Source organism: Sphaeramia orbicularis, chromosome 15 (assembly GCF_902148855.1).
Source record: "Sphaeramia orbicularis chromosome 15, fSphaOr1.1, whole genome shotgun sequence".
NCBI lineage: Eukaryota > Metazoa > Chordata > Actinopteri > Kurtiformes > Apogonidae > Sphaeramia > Sphaeramia orbicularis.
The window spans coordinates 28,404,698-28,422,699 of NC_043971.1; the positions used below are offsets into that span (position 1 = coordinate 28,404,698).

At 37.5% G+C, this 18,002-nt stretch overlaps 1 protein-coding gene across 1 annotated transcript in view; it reads right to left on the reverse strand.

Annotated features, from left to right (window-relative positions):
• The window catches only part of camkmt (calmodulin-lysine N-methyltransferase), a 127,563-nt gene that overhangs the window by 33,243 nt on the left and 76,318 nt on the right, over window positions 1–18,002 (reverse strand). Inside the window, exons 4-6 of the mRNA XM_030156807.1 lie at window positions 8,584–8,644; window positions 5,503–5,554; window positions 1,679–1,742 (exon numbers count right to left, since the gene is read on the reverse strand). Coding sequence (XP_030012667.1) covers window positions 1,679–1,742; window positions 5,503–5,554; window positions 8,584–8,644 — 177 coding nt within the window. The remainder of the gene's footprint in view (window positions 1–1,678; window positions 1,743–5,502; window positions 5,555–8,583; window positions 8,645–18,002) is intronic.

Sequence of the window (18,002 nt, forward strand, 5' to 3'; positions counted from 1 at the left end):
AGTAAAGAGGAAAAATGTAAGATGTTTTTTTAGCTGACAGGCATGAGTTGATCGATAACCCACTCAAAGAACAAATGTTGGCAAAAATCTCACCTAAAGATTTGTCCTAAAAACTTAATTATAGGCCTGAACCCTAACCACACACAAAAACATCTTAAACAACAAACCTTGATTGTTCATGCTTCTAAAACACTCATCAAGCTTTAACCCTAGCTTTAGCATTAGATGAAGTCTCAAACAAAATCTGACAGGATGGCAATTACTGTGCTCTTAACATGGCATTGTGGGCCGCTGGGATTGGTAGATGCCATGTTGAGCGCTAGTGCTGGGTATTTGTCACTGTGTTTGCCCCATCTGTCGCTTTTGCCTAAAGATAAAAGAGGTAGATGTTTCATTCCTTCACTACAACCAACGCTCAAACAGCAGTTAAGGTTACAGCACACTCTATACTTTTCTTTTCTGTTAGAATCAGTCATACTCTATAATAACTACAGGGCTGCTGGGAAAAAAAACTTATTTAACTGAAAGAGAAATGGAGGAATGAAATTTGACAACAAGGGTAAGTAAAAATATGGTCAATGGGTATCAGTTCTACTCATGATTATTTAGCTGGAACTAAATTTACAGTTGTTTCTAACTTCATATGTGTTTTTTTAAAAATGAAAAGATGCATTTTATTTTCTGATGATGTCACTTTTCTTCAAATGTAAAATATCAAGAATCCATATATGCAATGTTGGGGAGACTTAAACCACATGTAGTTGAACTATGTAGTTAAATTACATTTTGCTGTAACTTGCTGGTAGTCAAACTACAAAAAACTACCCAAAAAGTACTTGAACTACTTGATGTTAAATATGAATGTAGTTTAAAAATTCAATTTGCAAACTATAATTTTAGGCAACAACATAAAATTAAGTTTTTGGTTTTTTTTGTATTTCACCATTGAACACAAGACAGTCCCTTTTTCTTTCATCCTGAATTGCTTTGAAGGCATGATCATGTCATGACATGACAGCCAACGCTGCCTCTGATTGGCTTGCCCTGCAGCACTTGCATGCTTCGTAGATGTGCGATCATTACTAACGTCGTAACCCTAACCCCCCTCCCATGAGCATCACCCCTGATAGCGACATGCCACCCCAACCATGGCCATATTTTTATTCATATACACCACATGTACATTCTCATTTTAATGCTGAAAATAAAAATTAGCTGCTAAAACTACTTTTTTCAGCCATAGTTTTACAAACCACATTTCTCCAGGGGTAGAAATGTAGTTTGCTTGAACTACTGCCATGCTGAACTACTTGTAGTTTTACAAGCTACGCTTGCAAAGTACAACACTGCACATATGCTACTTTGAGCTAATCATGTGAAAGCTGTTTGTGTAATATTTCCATACTGATCCTCCCAAAAAGTACATGCAGTGACATTCTAAAACAATGTTTTTTTCTATTTCCATGGGAGATAAAGACATAGAATGTTGTTTCAATAAACACATGCTTTTCACGTAATCAAATGCATGTCTTTAACCACATTTTCTAACCAAATGAAAAGACTGTTTTGGTCTGAAGTCTGTCAATAAATAGATATAAATGCATATGAGAGCCAGAAGAACGTCACAGAGATAGACAAACCGACAAAAAGAAAAGCACAACGGTTGATGAAAGGATACTCTGAATGGACTTCTCGTTCCCATCTGATAGCAGAACTTCTTTCACGTCAGCACAAATGGCAACCTGAGAGACAGAGAAGAGACAGAGAAATGACACAACACAGAACAAAAGAACAAAACCAAAAGCACCTTTAGATGAAGCAAACATCTGAACACACACGCGCACACACACAATAATGACATAACCATATCTACAGAGATTCACTCTTGGCAGCCCGGCCCACCCCGCCCTCTCTCTTCATTGCTCCCTCTCCTCCATGCCATTTCCCTCTCTATCTTCCCCCCATTTTTATGTCTGCATTATTTTAATCATTCAATCAAATCAGTCAATACTTTTATCATTGTGGCTAGCGGTGGGGGCTGCTATCTTGCTATCACTCTGTTCAGTAATTGCATTGTGACAGGGGATGATGGCAAGCGCAGAGCCTTTTCATTTGACGCTGGGTGTTTATCGGGCCGAGCCATCACTCCGTTCGCCGCTGTCACTCTGCACTCGGCTCGCCGGGCCTGCCTGATGCCCTTCATATAACTTTGCAGTGCAGACTATGAGAGAAGAAGAGAAAGAGAGCGAGAGAGGGAAAGGGAGGGAGACAAGAGAATGGATAGAAAGCTTTGTGCTGCGCTGTGTGAGAGAGATATAGATAGCGAGAGGTGTGTGCTTTACAATAACCCCATCTTTTCATATTCTTTTTTTCTTTGCAGATGTTTTATTATATCAGTGAGTGTGTGTCAGGCTGTCATTTTGTGTTAAGGAGTGTGTGTATGAGTGCAAGTACGTATTGTGTTGGTATGCACACATTTCCTATATATGGCAGATTCAATATTAAGCCACATATAGCATATGCTGTATATATATTATACATACAAGGGAAGAAACACAGAAATATCTACTCCAACCTATATGTGGACATCTGCATGCACGCGCATGCGCGTGCACACACACACACACATTCAGGTGCTGCAGGGCATATGAGGAGGGTCACTGAGTACTACGCATCCCACCATCTGGTCCAACAGAAGAGGCGACCTCCAGGCCGAGTCAGAGCAGCCAGCTGAAAGATTAGGAACCCAACCTGGCAACCCATGTGGAATATCCTAATACTCACCAACATAACTATACAAACATTCAGTCAAATTTACACATCGTTAGCCTTGTAACATAATTGCCCAAATCATCTTTTTGGCAAAATTGTGATCATCATCATTGGCTACGACCTGAAAAAAAGTATGACTTAGGCAATTATGCTATGAGGCTAATGATTTGCAGCGTCTTAGTTTATACAAAAAGGTACTAGAAATATTCTACTCTGACTATATGCTAATATCAAGTAGATTGCATATTTAGTAATAGTAGTGGCGACACAAAAATATACAGATGACCCTATGACTCTCCTATTCTCTGTATGTGTCTGGTAAAGGCATTACATAGCATAAAAATGTCCACTAGAAGACAAGCAGACAATCCCCGAGGCACTCTAACAGCTGAATGATGAGATTTACTGAGGAATTTCTTATTTTCAGCGTGTGACTTTACCAACTACAAGAGGTAAGTGGGGTTAAAATATATCCTGCAGAATGGGGGAGGTGATATAAAACAACTTCAAAGTCACTGTCTTTTTGCACACGTATATGAGTAGATTTCTAGTTAAGAATGTGACACAGAAAGTGTACTGCAGAAATTATAAACCTGGAGGATAAAGTACATCATCCTCATCAAACACAGCTGATGATGACCCTAGCATATGTAATTTAGTTGGGTTTTGTAGAGCAAGGTTGAGGAAAGAATGGCATGAAAAAAAAAACGATAGAAAGAGTTGAGAAATGGGTGAATGAACAGAATTCCTAAGATGTATAAGCTAAATTTAAATATTATATATGAGCAATTGATTTAAAAGGTAGAAAAGGAAGAAAGTGTAGAAGGTGGTGTCAGTGGCAGATTGAAGGAGGGTGGAGGAGAAGGAGGTGAAGGAGACGTGTGAAGGAAGGATTCCATCTCAAGCCACCAATGTCAAAACATGGTGTATTGACTGCCAAGAGATAAAACTGGGTTTTCTCACAAACGCACACACACACACACACAGAATGGTAGCTAACAGATCGATGGGACACTGACGCCTGCTATGTGGAGGGGCCCTTAAGACCCTGACTAATAAACCCTATGGCTGACAGACTGCAGTATATCTGAGCGTGTCAGTATGTGTGTGCGTCTGTGTGTCAGGGTGAAAACACATCAATGGAAGACAGCTTTTACAACCATAGCTGCTTCGTAGAGGAAGGTGTTACTGCTGGGGTGGGCGCCGATTGTGTGTAAGTGATTCGATTTGTCGTATCTTAGCACAAATAATTACATTACATTAATAAGAAAGAAAATTAAAAACAAGAAATAGACACAATGTCATAGTCAAATATTAGCACCAATCCTCAACTATATCACCCAGGACACAATGTTGATACAGGAAGATATTGTGCTACTTTACAACTTGGAATATGTTCCTGATCCAGTAGTGGCAAATATTAGGTAATATATTTTCTTTCAGACCTATAACATGCATGAAGGTTTCTGTCTGTCTATATGTGGTAAAGATGCACTAAGCTACAACATTTTTTCATCATTTCATCTCCGTTTAGAGATGGGATGTATTAGGGATATTTTTTCTTCTTCGCAGTCATAATCATGCATCATAGATCCAATCCATTCCAATCCAACTGTATTTGTAAAGCACTTTAAAAACAATCACAGTGGACCAAAGGGCTGTACAGACGAATAAATAAAACCAAGATAAAATAATAAAATGCAAGAATAGATGACTGTAATGTATCAACTATCACAAAATCACTACTTGTGATACTGTCATTATTAAGTAGAACTATCATGGAAAAATGTCCAGTATTTAATGTGACCTGCCTTTGCACTTAATAAGTCTTGAACTGTTTTGTGGTGACAATGAGAGATTTACTGAACTAATTTTGAGCTGTTTTACACCAAGGTTCATTTAGTCAAACACTTGTGTGGGTAACTTTTTATGTCAAACCACTAAACACCCGCTTTTGTCTATAGAACGATGTGCTATCCATATATTTATAACATTTTTTATTTTCTTGCTCCTTAACAAAGAGACTGATAAATGAATATGTGTGCTATTTACAACCCTATAAAAACAACAAAGTTAAGAGTTTCGCACATTATTTTAAGTACAACAGTCTCATAGCAAGATTCATTGATAACCTGTCATCAAAAGACCCTGATTACATGTTTATAGTGTATTTTTATCACTAAGAGTCAAACTACTAAAAATAAAATGGAGGGACTTGGTTTAAAATGGTTGTATTTCCTAAATGCTTAATGCAATATTTTTGTTAAACTCGTTGAGTTGTTGAAGTTGAAAGTCTGCACTTCAGTCACACCTTGGTTGCTTCATTTCAGATCCACTGTGGTGGTACACAGGCAACACCACAGCATTTGTGTCACTGACCAAATACATATGGACCTGACTATATGAAATGTTTCTGCAATGAGCCTTATTTAATGAGAAAAAAGTATGTTAAACTTGTAAACATCGATATTGTTGTCTATCTAAATTGCTACAGTCATAATCATAATTTAAGAGTAATATTTTGTGAAGATGTGTGAATGCATACGCACATATAAATGCAGATTAAAACAGAATGATACCTTATATGAACAGGTATAGACAGTGTGTGCACATGCTGTGTGTGTATTGACTGGTGGGGGTCAATTTCATTAGTGAACCACTTCCTCTGAACAACTGTGTGTGTATGTATGTGTGTGTGTGTGTGTGTGTGTGTGTGTGTGTCTCACTTACCATGAGGCCAGCAAGACAAGTCATACCTCCTCCTAACTCGCACACAGCACCCCTGACAGGGAGAGAGAGGACACCAGAAGAAAAAAAAAAAAAAAGAGAGGGTGAGATTCACCTTACCGAGCCAAAACCAGCAGTTTAGCACTCACATGTGCACACACACACAAGAGCACAAATGTGCATATACACTCACACGCCATACACAGTAAACACAGCAGGGTAAGAAATATCAATTCAACTGTCAACCTGAAAACTGAATACTGAACATTGAGAAGCACAAGCTCAATCAGCGGGAAATCTGAGAAAACACACACAGAATCCTGCAGCTTGCATGCTCATTCAACCCCTCTCACCATCCTCTTCCTCCTTTCATCCCTCCTAACCCTCCATCTCTCCCCTTGTCCTCTTTCATCCTGCCTCCCTCTCTAGCTGACCTTCACTATGCTGCTCTGATCAATACCCCTCTCTTCCTCGCCACCCGCCTCTTGAATGTTAAAACAGGAAATCAAAGGGTGATGTTCCACCTTGAGTGGAAATCAAAGGTGCCTGGGTGCTTTTCAGCCCCGTGCCGCGGGGCAGGCCAGTGCTCAGCAGACAAGAGCAGGGGAAAGAGCAGCACGGAACAACCCAGCATGGCATGTAACGCTGCAGAATGACACAAATACCAAGTCTTTATAATAGGTCCCAATCACATTTAAAGTAGATGAATCAAGATAGTTGGTGTATTCAAGGGTAACACTTGGTATTAAGGTGCACTGTGCACATATTCACTATTAAATAGTTGCTTATTAGGACATGTATTAGTAGCATGATGGCTCTTATTAATTGCCTTGCAAGCTGTAACTACTAAACTCAGCATGGGTCTTAAGGTTGGAGTAAGGCCCATATGGAGCAAAGTGTGTAAGGATTGTAATGTATGTATAAGTGCGTTACTTAATGTAGAAACTCATTTGGAGGTTATTCAAGAAACTGTCTATGTATTGCATTGCAGAGACATAAACTGAATTTATGCAGAGACCGATGTGTCACTGTAAATGTATGTGACCACTAGAGGGAGTGGTGAGTCCCTCTGTTGGCTTCCCACAGCTTTGGAATTTAAGATCCAGAAATTCGGGATGAGAACCAAAAAGAAACAACCTTCAGAGTAAAAAAAGTGGCAAAGTAAAGAAGAATAGAAGCACTGGTGTCTTCACCATTGGACACAGCTGGTAAAAGTAAAATCATTAAGTTTGAGCTAAAATTGCAACATTTCTTCAACATGGGTGAGTTTGATTATGAAGGTAATGAAGGTATAAAGTTGGAATGTACCTTATCACCTTCATTTTCCATTTGTCACAGTTTAGAATGAACTGTAAGTGAACAGTTCTGAACTTATTGGATTCCAAACTGATCTTTAGTGCAGCTTTGGCAACATAAATCATATGGAAAGCAGAGATAATTTGTAGATTTACTGTGGATATTTCTGTATAAAAACAGGGCTAAGCTAACAGGGCTATAACGTAAAACTGTTTTCTGATGCAGTACTTTAAGATTATAAGCAGATGGTGTTATTGTGGGTTTGGTTTAAAGATGAAACCTTGAAAAGACCATGACAGATGTGTGTTAACAACACGCTACACACTATTTATGATACAGATATTTGTGATACAGTCTGCGGATGCTTTAATTTGTTGGTGGTTTTGGTAGTTGTGTGTAGGCTAGTAGTACATGCCATCCACCTGCTGTAGATAGTTTGGAATATCAATGTGACAGTTTGGAATATCAATACGACATATAACCTACAGTAGTTAAAGTAGTCATCAAAGGTGTTCTATGCAGGATTGGAGTCTGAGGTGGTCATTTGTTGAAATTTTCTAACTCCACTTCTATGTTAATGATGGTTTCAGTTGTCAACATCCCTGATAATCCATGAGTTCTTCAATTCTCCGGTGTCTCTACAGCTGCAGCAGTGTGCAATACTACATACTGTTAGTTTAGAAACTTAGCCAGTTAACACAAGCATCATGTGAGCACATACAAATCTTACACAGAGATTTTAACCACTGTTTACCACTGTAGTGTCACCTACCACAGAAAGACATAAGGAAGATTAACAGTTTTAATGGGATTCAGTAATACAGGTTAGTTTGTTTTTAATTATCCAGGTTATTATGGCATGTTTTAGTTGAGATGCTTGACTTCATTTAAATGTAAAACCACTGCTCTTTGTGCTAAGCGTCTAACCATTTGTTACAGTACAATAAACTACAGACAGAAATATAGGTTTTCTACAATATAAATAAAGAAAATCTCTAAAAATGCAAAAGTTTTTGAAAAGAATGTTTTTAAACAATCTTTTCTCTGTATTTTCTTGGTATTCTGACCACACAAATTAAAAGTCCATCCAGCATCATAGTACTGGAGTCAGGGCAAAGCTGAACAATTTTTAAAAAATAAAATAAAAACCAACTGTATGGGTAGATACCTTGAAATTTGCATTAGCTGACCCGCTAGTGCTTTCAGCTGGTTTGTATGACCACTTTTCATGTTTGCATTGCACAAAATTCTACTTCTGCACATCAGAATTTTCATTAAACATTTTCCTCAAGAAGCAATAAATAGAGGCTGCCTACCAAGTCAATTTTTTTTTTGGCTTTAAAATTAACTTTAAAAATATCAGAATGAATTTGACATTTTTGTAAAAACAGCACACATCTTCTCACATTCAATAAAAATTAATACTTGACTATATACTGTGGCCTTACCTAATAAACTGACAGTGGATGTGATTGGAAGAAACAAATGCACTGTTGCCGATAAAGTTGAAATAATTTTATCAGACACATTCCCCTTTTTATTCCTATTTATACACATCAGTAATGACCTTTGACCAGGTGTATCAACTCCATACAGAATCCCAGTTACACTTTATCTATCAACAATAAACCATATCATCACAATCATTTTATGAGAAAAGGTGAAAGTATTTTATTCCAACTTCCTGGGCAACAGTGTACATTTGCAGACTATAGTTCTTATTTGAATTGTAAATCAGTCCAAGTTATGTGGCAGTGGAAAAAGACAGATTTGAGAGAAAGGACTCACTTAAATATGTGGCTTTTCTGCAGACAGTAATGAGCCATCACTTCTTCAGAAGGCCACACACCTAAAACAGAAACAGAGTTTACAGTTAAATGTAATGAAACAGAGTGAAAACATCTGACTGATATTTGTCCATTCATATAACAGTATCTCATTTGCATACATATATTTAACATCTGTTGTGTGTGAATAGCTTTGATTTCAGTCTCAACATCAGAACAGTAAAAAAAGGAGCCATATTTAAACAATGAGTGTGTTCTGTATAACATAATTGCATTGTATTTTCCAGTCTGTGTTCATTTGCTTTTCTTGTGGTTTCCACCTTGCTTGTGATCCAAGGCTTCTCTGTCTCTGTTTTCTGTCCATCTGTCTGTCTATCCTAAATCCTTGCAACACACTCTTTCATTGGGCTCTGTGTTCGCAAGCGTGTGTGTGTGTGTGTGTGACAGGGGGTCCGGTGGGTGATAATCACAGCGTGCAGGCCTGTCTGGCTTATCACCTACTGTCAGCCCTTCTCCTTCTGCCGTGCGTGTAACATACACTAACGCACACACACTTGCATGCTTAGTGCTATTTTGCTTCTCTTTCGGAGTACACTTACACCCACAGACAAAAACACACATCTTGGCAGTAGAAGAAGTAAACATTCATTTGAATAAAACTTCGGCTTTTCGCGTCTGGCTTTGAACATGGAGGTTCAGCTTGGCGCCGCTTGTGTGTGTCTGTGTGCATCTGCGTGTGCTGTGTGTGTATTAAATGAAGGAGTTGTTGGAAAAAAAAAGAGACTGAGGGGGATATAGAATGAGTTGGAGAAAGCAAGCGAGGGGAGGACACAGTGATAGAAAATGAGCGAGGTAACGAGAGAAAACTAGGGAGGGGGTAGAGGAGGAGAGAGAAAAGGTGGTAGTCGATATAATAAGCGGCTTACAGGCGGTCTCTCTTCACCTCATGGGGCAGACATCACCGCTCTCTCACTCTCTATCCCTTTCTATGTCTATCTAACTCTCCCTTTCCCTCTCCCTACCTCCCCCCTCACTCCAGTCCACCAAGATTAGCTCAAGCAAGCAGGATTTAATAATGCCTATTGATAAAACGTCCAAATATTCCTTTTCCTCATTAGAAAAAAACACGTTTTCTACAGCTTGGCCTGACAGCACAAACACACACACACATCCACACACAAACAGTGACAGCCACAGTAAATATAACACGCATCTGGAGTGTCAAGACATGTTAGACTTAAAAAGATGACATTTTATTCGCCTTCAAACAAACACTTGTCACATACTGGGGAAAAGTTTACACTGTGATTAGTTTGTGTGTAAATGCCATGTGTCAAGCAATACTGACCCCGCTCTGATACTTTGTTCTAGGGGCCATGACGGACAGGTGGAGCAGCAACATTCACTTTATGGTACATACATTCACCTTTAACTAGTTGTTTATTAGCATGTGTATTCATAGTGTAGACATGTCCACGGTCTCTCCTACAAACCCTCATGAGGACTAAGAGGTTCAGAAAATGAATGGATTTTGAAGGGTACTGTATCTTTATAAGCACTTATTAAGGCCTTATTCTGCATGATGATATTCTACATCATTAATAACTTCATAATTACTGTTTGGGCCTCTAGATAGTGACATAGTGAAGTAAAATGTTTATGTGATTTATATAGTCGTTTGTGGGTAAAACGCCAAACTGCATGTGTTACAAAGTTTACAAAGGACACCAGTGTTTCTGACTAAGACCATGTTACCCATTCCACAACAAGGACTCATCCATCCATTTTTTTCTTTAGTTTGTAAAGGGATACATATTGTGAAATAGAGAGTTTAAATTTAGAGTTATTTGGACACAAACTTTTGTTTGTTACATAAAAATAGACTATATTTATGAAGAAGCTATTCTTGTCTTCTTAGCACTTTCTAAGACTCCTATTCTCACACATATTCACCGTTAACTAGTTGTTTATTAACACGCATAGCTATTGAGCACTTACTACTGCCTTATCCTGCATAACAATATTCTACATCCATTAATAACCTCATAATTACTGTTTATTGATAGTGAGTAAAGAAAATGTCCATGTGAATTATGTGGTAGAACAACAGTCATTTACATTTAATAAACACATAACAGTTAATTCTTGGGTAAAAAACACCAAACTACACATGTTAATAGTTTCCATAGAACATAAGGTTTTCTGACTAAAAACATGTTCCCCATTCAATAGTGAGGACTCATCCTCAGATTCATGCAGAGTTTACACTTATTAAGCTTTAATGGATTAGTTATGACGAGAAACACTTTACTTTTGGAAAGGGGATACATATTCCAAAACATAGAGACTAAATTTTGAGATATTTGGACACTAATTTTGGGGTTTTGTTAGATAAAAACAATCTTTATGTGCACTTATTAATGCCTTATTCTGCATGATCATATTCTACAACCACTACTAACAGTAAGTATGGATAATGTTTACCTACATTATGTGGTGCTGCCAGAACAACAGACATTTGTATTTAGTAACACCTAATAAACATAGTTTTCTCTTATTTAATAAAACAACTACATCTGTTAATAGTTAATAGCATGTTAATGACCCTCATTCCATAGCGAGGATTCATCCACCACATCACTCATAGTTTGACACTTATGTATTTATGAATGAGTTATGAAGAGTAAGACTTCACTTTAGGAAGGGGATACATATTCTGAGATAGACACATTAAATTTAAAGTAATTTGGACACTTTGTGGTTATTCTTGTATTCTTTCTAAGACTCACACTAAGCATAGCAGTGTAAGAGTATCACTGTCCATACAATAACAAGTAATAGGAGATTACTGGGGAAAACTTCAATGACTTAGCAGTTGTAAAATATGGTCACGCACATTGAGACATTAACAAATGCTTCATAAGGGATAATAAACGTCTAATGTATTTAATAAGGGACAAATGACTGAAATTAGGAATCAGGATATAAAAATACTAAGTAAATATCATGTACTCGTGTAACAGAATGTTAACCTGTGTAGGTTTTTAATGGAATTTTGTTTAATTTCACTGCATATAAAGAATAAAGGCTCAACCACCTGTTTCTTTTGCTCCATGTATAAATATCAGAACTTATCATTTCATTCAGCTTTAATCTTTAACAAATCATGCGACAGGCCATGACATGTGGTGTCAAGGGTTGCCCCAGACACTGGGGATAACTGAAGAAAAAACATGAGCAGTAGGGGGTGGTAATGCAACGTTACACTGAACATGATCCACCTTTAACCAACACAAGAGGGGAAGAAAAAACTGATCCCCACACATTGTCATCAACAGCTTTACATATGGTTTCTGTGCAGCATCACTCTGTAGTGGAGTGAAGGCATCAAGGGAGGAATATGATCACACTCTATATATGCATTTCTCTGTGTCTGTTATTATATGTGTATATGTAACCTACATCTTTCACAGGGATGGATGACTTGATTTTAAATTAAAATGACCCATGGCCACAAGCACACAGGAGTCCAATAACAATATTCTTTATATATATATATATATATATATATATATATATATATATATATATATATATATATGTACACACACACACACACATACATACATACATACACATAAAAAGGTGTCTCATAGTCCAACAACTGAAGCCAACCATCCTAGATTAACTTTCTTTCATACAAAGGTGTGAGTGTGGTGGAGGGTGAAACAGAAAGCACTAAGTAATAACGCTTTGTAAAGCATATGTGAATCTGATGTTTAATCCCTAACTCCAATAACATTAATAGCCCAGGGTGATAGGAAGTGTGTGTGTTTATGTGGATGTGTGCATACTCGTGTGATAAGTGTGTGGTGCATGTTTGTGTGTCTATGTGTGCCTCCTAGGTCATGGTGCACTGTAGGAAATGAAGGGATCAGTAGAGTAGAGAGCAGATTACTCTTCCTGAGGATAATGAAATTATTTCTCACCTTCAATTACTAGATGAGGAAAGGAAGCAGTGTAGGTGTGTGTATGAGCATGTGTGTACCAGCTTAATATGGTTATTGGTCTAAGGAGCTGTCAGTGGTGTTAACCTGATAGGTGTGTATGCACAAACCATTATTATGTTGCAACAGTCACTTTACAAAGCTACAAAAAGTTAATGCTCTAAGGTTTGCATATAGTCTTTCTGAAAAATGTGTGTTATGTCCTGAATATTGCTTGTGTTTATTTTAAGCTCAAGGCTTTTTCTTTCTTTTGCAAATCTTGCTTTTTTGTGTGAAAACAATTGTTTCACCAATACCTATTAATTTCAAGCTTTTGATGATTAAAGCTCTACAGATTTTGCTAAAATGTAAAGATGTAAACTCTTAATTTTCATGTATTTGCTCAGACTATAACTGATGGATGATGAAAAAATGCAACATCTCAAAAACGTCTCTTGCAAATCTTACAGTCTATCTTCTTAGTGAAATATTTGGTCAAAATGTGGGTTTTTCAGCTCTAGTTGGTGGAGCAGACAGTGGCCTCTAGGGCTCAAACTGAAGGTTTTTCCAAAAGCCATGAATCTTTATAAATTCTGTTTCATATATATCAATAACATAGATGTAGCAGGATATGTAATCCGTTGGTCTGACCACTAGAAGTGTAACTTCAGACTGAGTCCAATAGTAGTTTTACCAGTTCATGGACTAGCAAACACTTTATATGCTTTACTAATTCTTGTGTGTTTAAAAGGATATTTTTTTCATGGTTCTTCCATGGCTGGTGCCTCCTGTGTATGTCCAATCACATGTAAGAGTGATATTTCCTTCTTAGAATTCTATTCTCAAATAGTTGTGATTCTATAATTACCATAACCTTAAAGATGCACAATCATGGTGTGCAATCATAGTGTCAGACTAAACAACACTAAACCTCTGTTGTAATGGTGTTGCTAATACTCTATTTTCTCTAAAAAAAAACCCCAAAAACTAGTAATGTTTAAACATTGATGCAGAAATATGAAAAAATTCATTGTTTATTGTAGAAAAGCATCAGTGTTCTCCTGAGACAATCTAAACCTTCTATAAACCTAAAAGCAAAACCCTGAAATCGAGGCTCCCACTGCATTGTTAAGTTCGGAAGAAATCCTAAAACCAAGCAAAAGGTGAAAACAATTTGCAGTTGTCAATGTCCAGGTGATGATTTTAGCTATCCTAATTTGAAGATAATACTGTTGTAGTATAGTCAATTACTCTGAATGATGAAAATGACATTCAACAACCATCACTCTGAATTTAAGAAATACATTTAAAAAAAACAAACAAACATAAATAATAAATAATGAAATTAATTATGTAGAATTGTATCATGCAGTATTTAGATAATAAATAAATAATTATGAGATTACAGTTAAACTTCTATTATTCATGTGTCCTGTATAAGGATGCAGCCATGGTCATTTCTCTGGTATTTTTATTTTTAGTTTGTCATTATCTAGAACTGTTTCTAACCCAGTCCTGTACAAACTGCTGATACTGACACTGGACATTTTTATGTGTGACTTAGTGCTCCTTATAATTATATTTTTATTGAGCAAATGTTTGTTTATTTCCAAATTTTTACACACAATTAACATAATCAGGCTGTCGATTGTGGTGGTTCATGGACATGAACTACTGAAGATTAGATTAAGCTCTCAATATTTACAATGTATGTTCCTTTCTGTGGCAATTTTTAATGCAGTGCAACAAAACATCAAACAATAACTACAAATTTAGACATAAGAATGTGAAATCTAGTGGATTTTTTTTTTTTTTAAGTTAACTTTCTTCATTCAAGTCACAAATTCTTTGTTTTATTTTTCCATTTGTTTTCAGCAAGTACTATTTATATTAAATACATACATCTAATGTCCCCCCAGAGTAGATGGGTGACTACTGTGAGATTATTGTAATCAGTCACGCGTTTCCCACGGTTTTCATGAATCTATATTTAGACAAGACTGATATCTGACACATCTAAAATACTTTTAGACAGACACAAAAGGTGTTAAAGGTGAAAGGCCTCTGACTGCTTGACCAATCAGATCCTTTGGTCACAATGTATTTACTGTATAATACTCTTGTTCCATAATGCCCTCATCCTAAACCCTCATCTATCCTTATTCTAGTGACCTGCTGCTGACCCTTCAACTCTAGGACTTATCTGGGCATGGTAGAGTAGTCGGTAATCATGTGGACCAGGATGGAATTATCCATCTATTTTCTGCTGCTTATCCAGGTTTGTTAAGACCAAGCGTGGGAGACTAAGAAAGTTAACCTGGTAACCCAAACACGTGTCTATCTCACCACAGTCTCAACCTCCTGCAGGGGAATCCAAAAGCGATTTAAAGGAAACAATGACATCCTCGGGATAAAATTAGCTGTACGGCTATTTCAGACATCTGAACGGGGAATGACCAGTATAAATAACCTGCAAATTAAGCCAAGTTAAGCTAACAGAGTCGATAACATCAAAGGCTCAGTGTGTGTGATGTAGTAGCATCTAGAGATGAGGGTGCAACCAGCCTCCCACCTCATCTTCCTCTGAGATGGTTGCAAAAAATGCAAAAAGACGCTCTAGACACTGCCAGTATTTGGCATGTCTGTTTTGGATTTTTTGGCTAACAGGATATGAACTCCACACTCAGACATAGAAGGTAATGGTAATGCACCTAAAAATCTGCCACTGATTTAAAAATATGGATGAAGAGGATGTCCATGTGTAGCGCCTGTAGAAACATGGGGGTACAACATAAAAGACTCACTCTTCAGGTGAGAAAGAGATTCTTATTTTAAGGAGTTTATACATGGAAGAGATCACAATTATGAATATTATATTTCATTTGTGCAATAAGATTTCCATAAATCTTACACACTGGACCTTCAAATAAAGACAGCCTTAATAATTTTAGCACAAAAGACAGTGCTCAAGTGCTCTTTAAAGACACAAATAACTCACAACTGATTGGCATTACTCAGTTAAGTACGTAAAATCTTGGCTATTATCAACATTTTTAACTTGGATGAATTTCTGTTTGCATTAGTACACCCATTGCTATTCACAGAAGCTTTTTTTCTAATGAAGGAGTGACATGGCTGAGTTTCTTTTATTTAAAAAAATGTCAGGGATTTTTTTTTTTTTTTTTTTTTTTTTTTTTTTTTAAATCAAGACGTGTTAGGTTTCATGCTAAAGACAAACCACTACTGTCAAAGGTCATTTGGAGGGGCAGATGAGGAAAACGGAGCAAAAAGAGGAGGATGAGAAGAAGACAAGAGGAAAGGGAGTCCAAGTGGAGATAAATGTAAATGTCTGGGAGATACTGGAGCGAAAAAGAGGGGGGGCAGAAGCAAAGGTAAAGGGGAACAGGCAGAAATTTCATCCCTCATCCTGCATCTGACATTAAGACGTTGTCCTGCCTCCAAATGTATCAAAAATTTTAAACAAATTGTTAGAAAATGTGACTTCTTGTGTTTCCATCCACCACTGATGTGAATATTAGGTGAGGGTTCATAGAGGTAAGCAGTAGGTGTACAGGGTGGGGAAGCAAAATTTACAATGAACATTTAGTTGTTTTTTTCTCAGCAAGCACTACGTCAATTGTTTTGAAACCAAACATATATTGATGTCATAATCATACCTAACACTATTATCCATACCTTTTCAGAAACTTTTGCCCATATGAGTAATCAGGAAAGCAAACGTCAAAGAGTGTGTGATTTGCTGAATGCACTCGTCACACCAAAGGAGATTTCAAAAATAGTTGGAGTGTCCATAAAGACTGTTTATAATGGAAAGAAGAGAATGACTATGAGCAAAACTATTATGAGAAAGTCTGGAAGATACTATTAAAGAAGAATGGGAGAAGTTGTCACCCGAATATTTGAGGAACAGTTGCGCAAATTTCAGGAAGCTTGCGAAGGCAGTTTTTGAGAAAGAAGGAGGACACATAGAATAAAAACATTTTCTATTATGTAAATTTTCTTGTGGCAAATAAATTCTCATGACTTTCAATAAACTAATTGGTCATACACTGTCTTTCAATCCCTGCCTCAAAATATTGTAAATTTTGCTTCCCCACCCTGTATATTATTATATTATGGCTGTTTGTAGGAATTTAGTCACCCATACACACTACACACACTGCATTTCAGTGCTTTTAGAGCCTTTAAGGTGCTCATTTTTAAAGGTACATTCACACATTGGTAATAAATTAATACATGAAAAATTTCTTCACCTATGAAATAGGAGAATGTCATGAAATAGGCTCGCATGATCTATTTTTCAAAATACTGTTTCTTACTTTGCCACTGTATGAACAGGGCTGACCTGTAGTGTGTAGTACGGAAAAAAGGCTAAAATGTATGTGTTGTTCAAATGTGCAAACGTTTCTACATGTGGATGCGTGATCGCAGAAAGAAGTAATCATGAAAATGGAAACTAGGCACAGATATAATGAGCTGAGCAACAATACTAAGAGAGAGGTGAAGAGATCGGAGAGTGAGAAAACAGCGAGACAAGCGACAGAGTGAAAGAGCGAGAAAGGAGAGAGAAGGAAAAGGAGGTGGATGAGAAGGACTGTTGTGGACGGTGAGAAAAACAGTTCAGGCAAGGAAGGAGACTGAGAGAGCGGTGTCAAGATGGGGTTAAGTGGGCCGTGATGTTGCTTTGTGCACAAACACACACACACCTCATTCCTCTAGCACTGCAACATACTGATACACACAAACACACATGTGCACACACAAACACACACAGTGTCTTTCTCCCCCCCTAAGGCCCAGTGTGTCTTCAGGCTCCGTGGCTCTCTGGCGGTGATCCGTCTCCACATTAAGCAAGGCCTCAGATAATTCCTAAGCCTCCTCCATGGCCGATCCAATAAGGGATAAGGCTCTCGGCTGGCCATGATCAACTGACAATCTGTCCTCTCACACGGCTACTTTAGTGGAGGCCAGGATTACCCCAGACATCCTAGACAGGGTACACACAGTTCACAAGTCCTCAGAACTACATGCACACGTGCACACACACACACATACACACACATGTTACAGTCAAAGAGAAAGACACAGATTGAGAAGACAGGTGTTAAAGAGTGTACATTTGTGTGTGTTTGTGTGCCACAGTGAGGCACCAGAGAGCAGGGTGCTGCATTTGGGTCATGTTACGTATGTTTACTGAACATAAATTAGAGGAAATTTGGAGAAAACACTATAATAAAGTACCTTGGAAATGGTTGTGCTTTGTTCAGAACAGCAGGTAACACTTTCCCTGATTTACTTCTTTATTTTGGAATAACACCTTCAAATACACTACATTATCACACAAAACTACAACTACCTGTAACAATATCTGTGCGAGGCTTTTCTGGTGTGTCTGGGAAAGGGACACCAAATG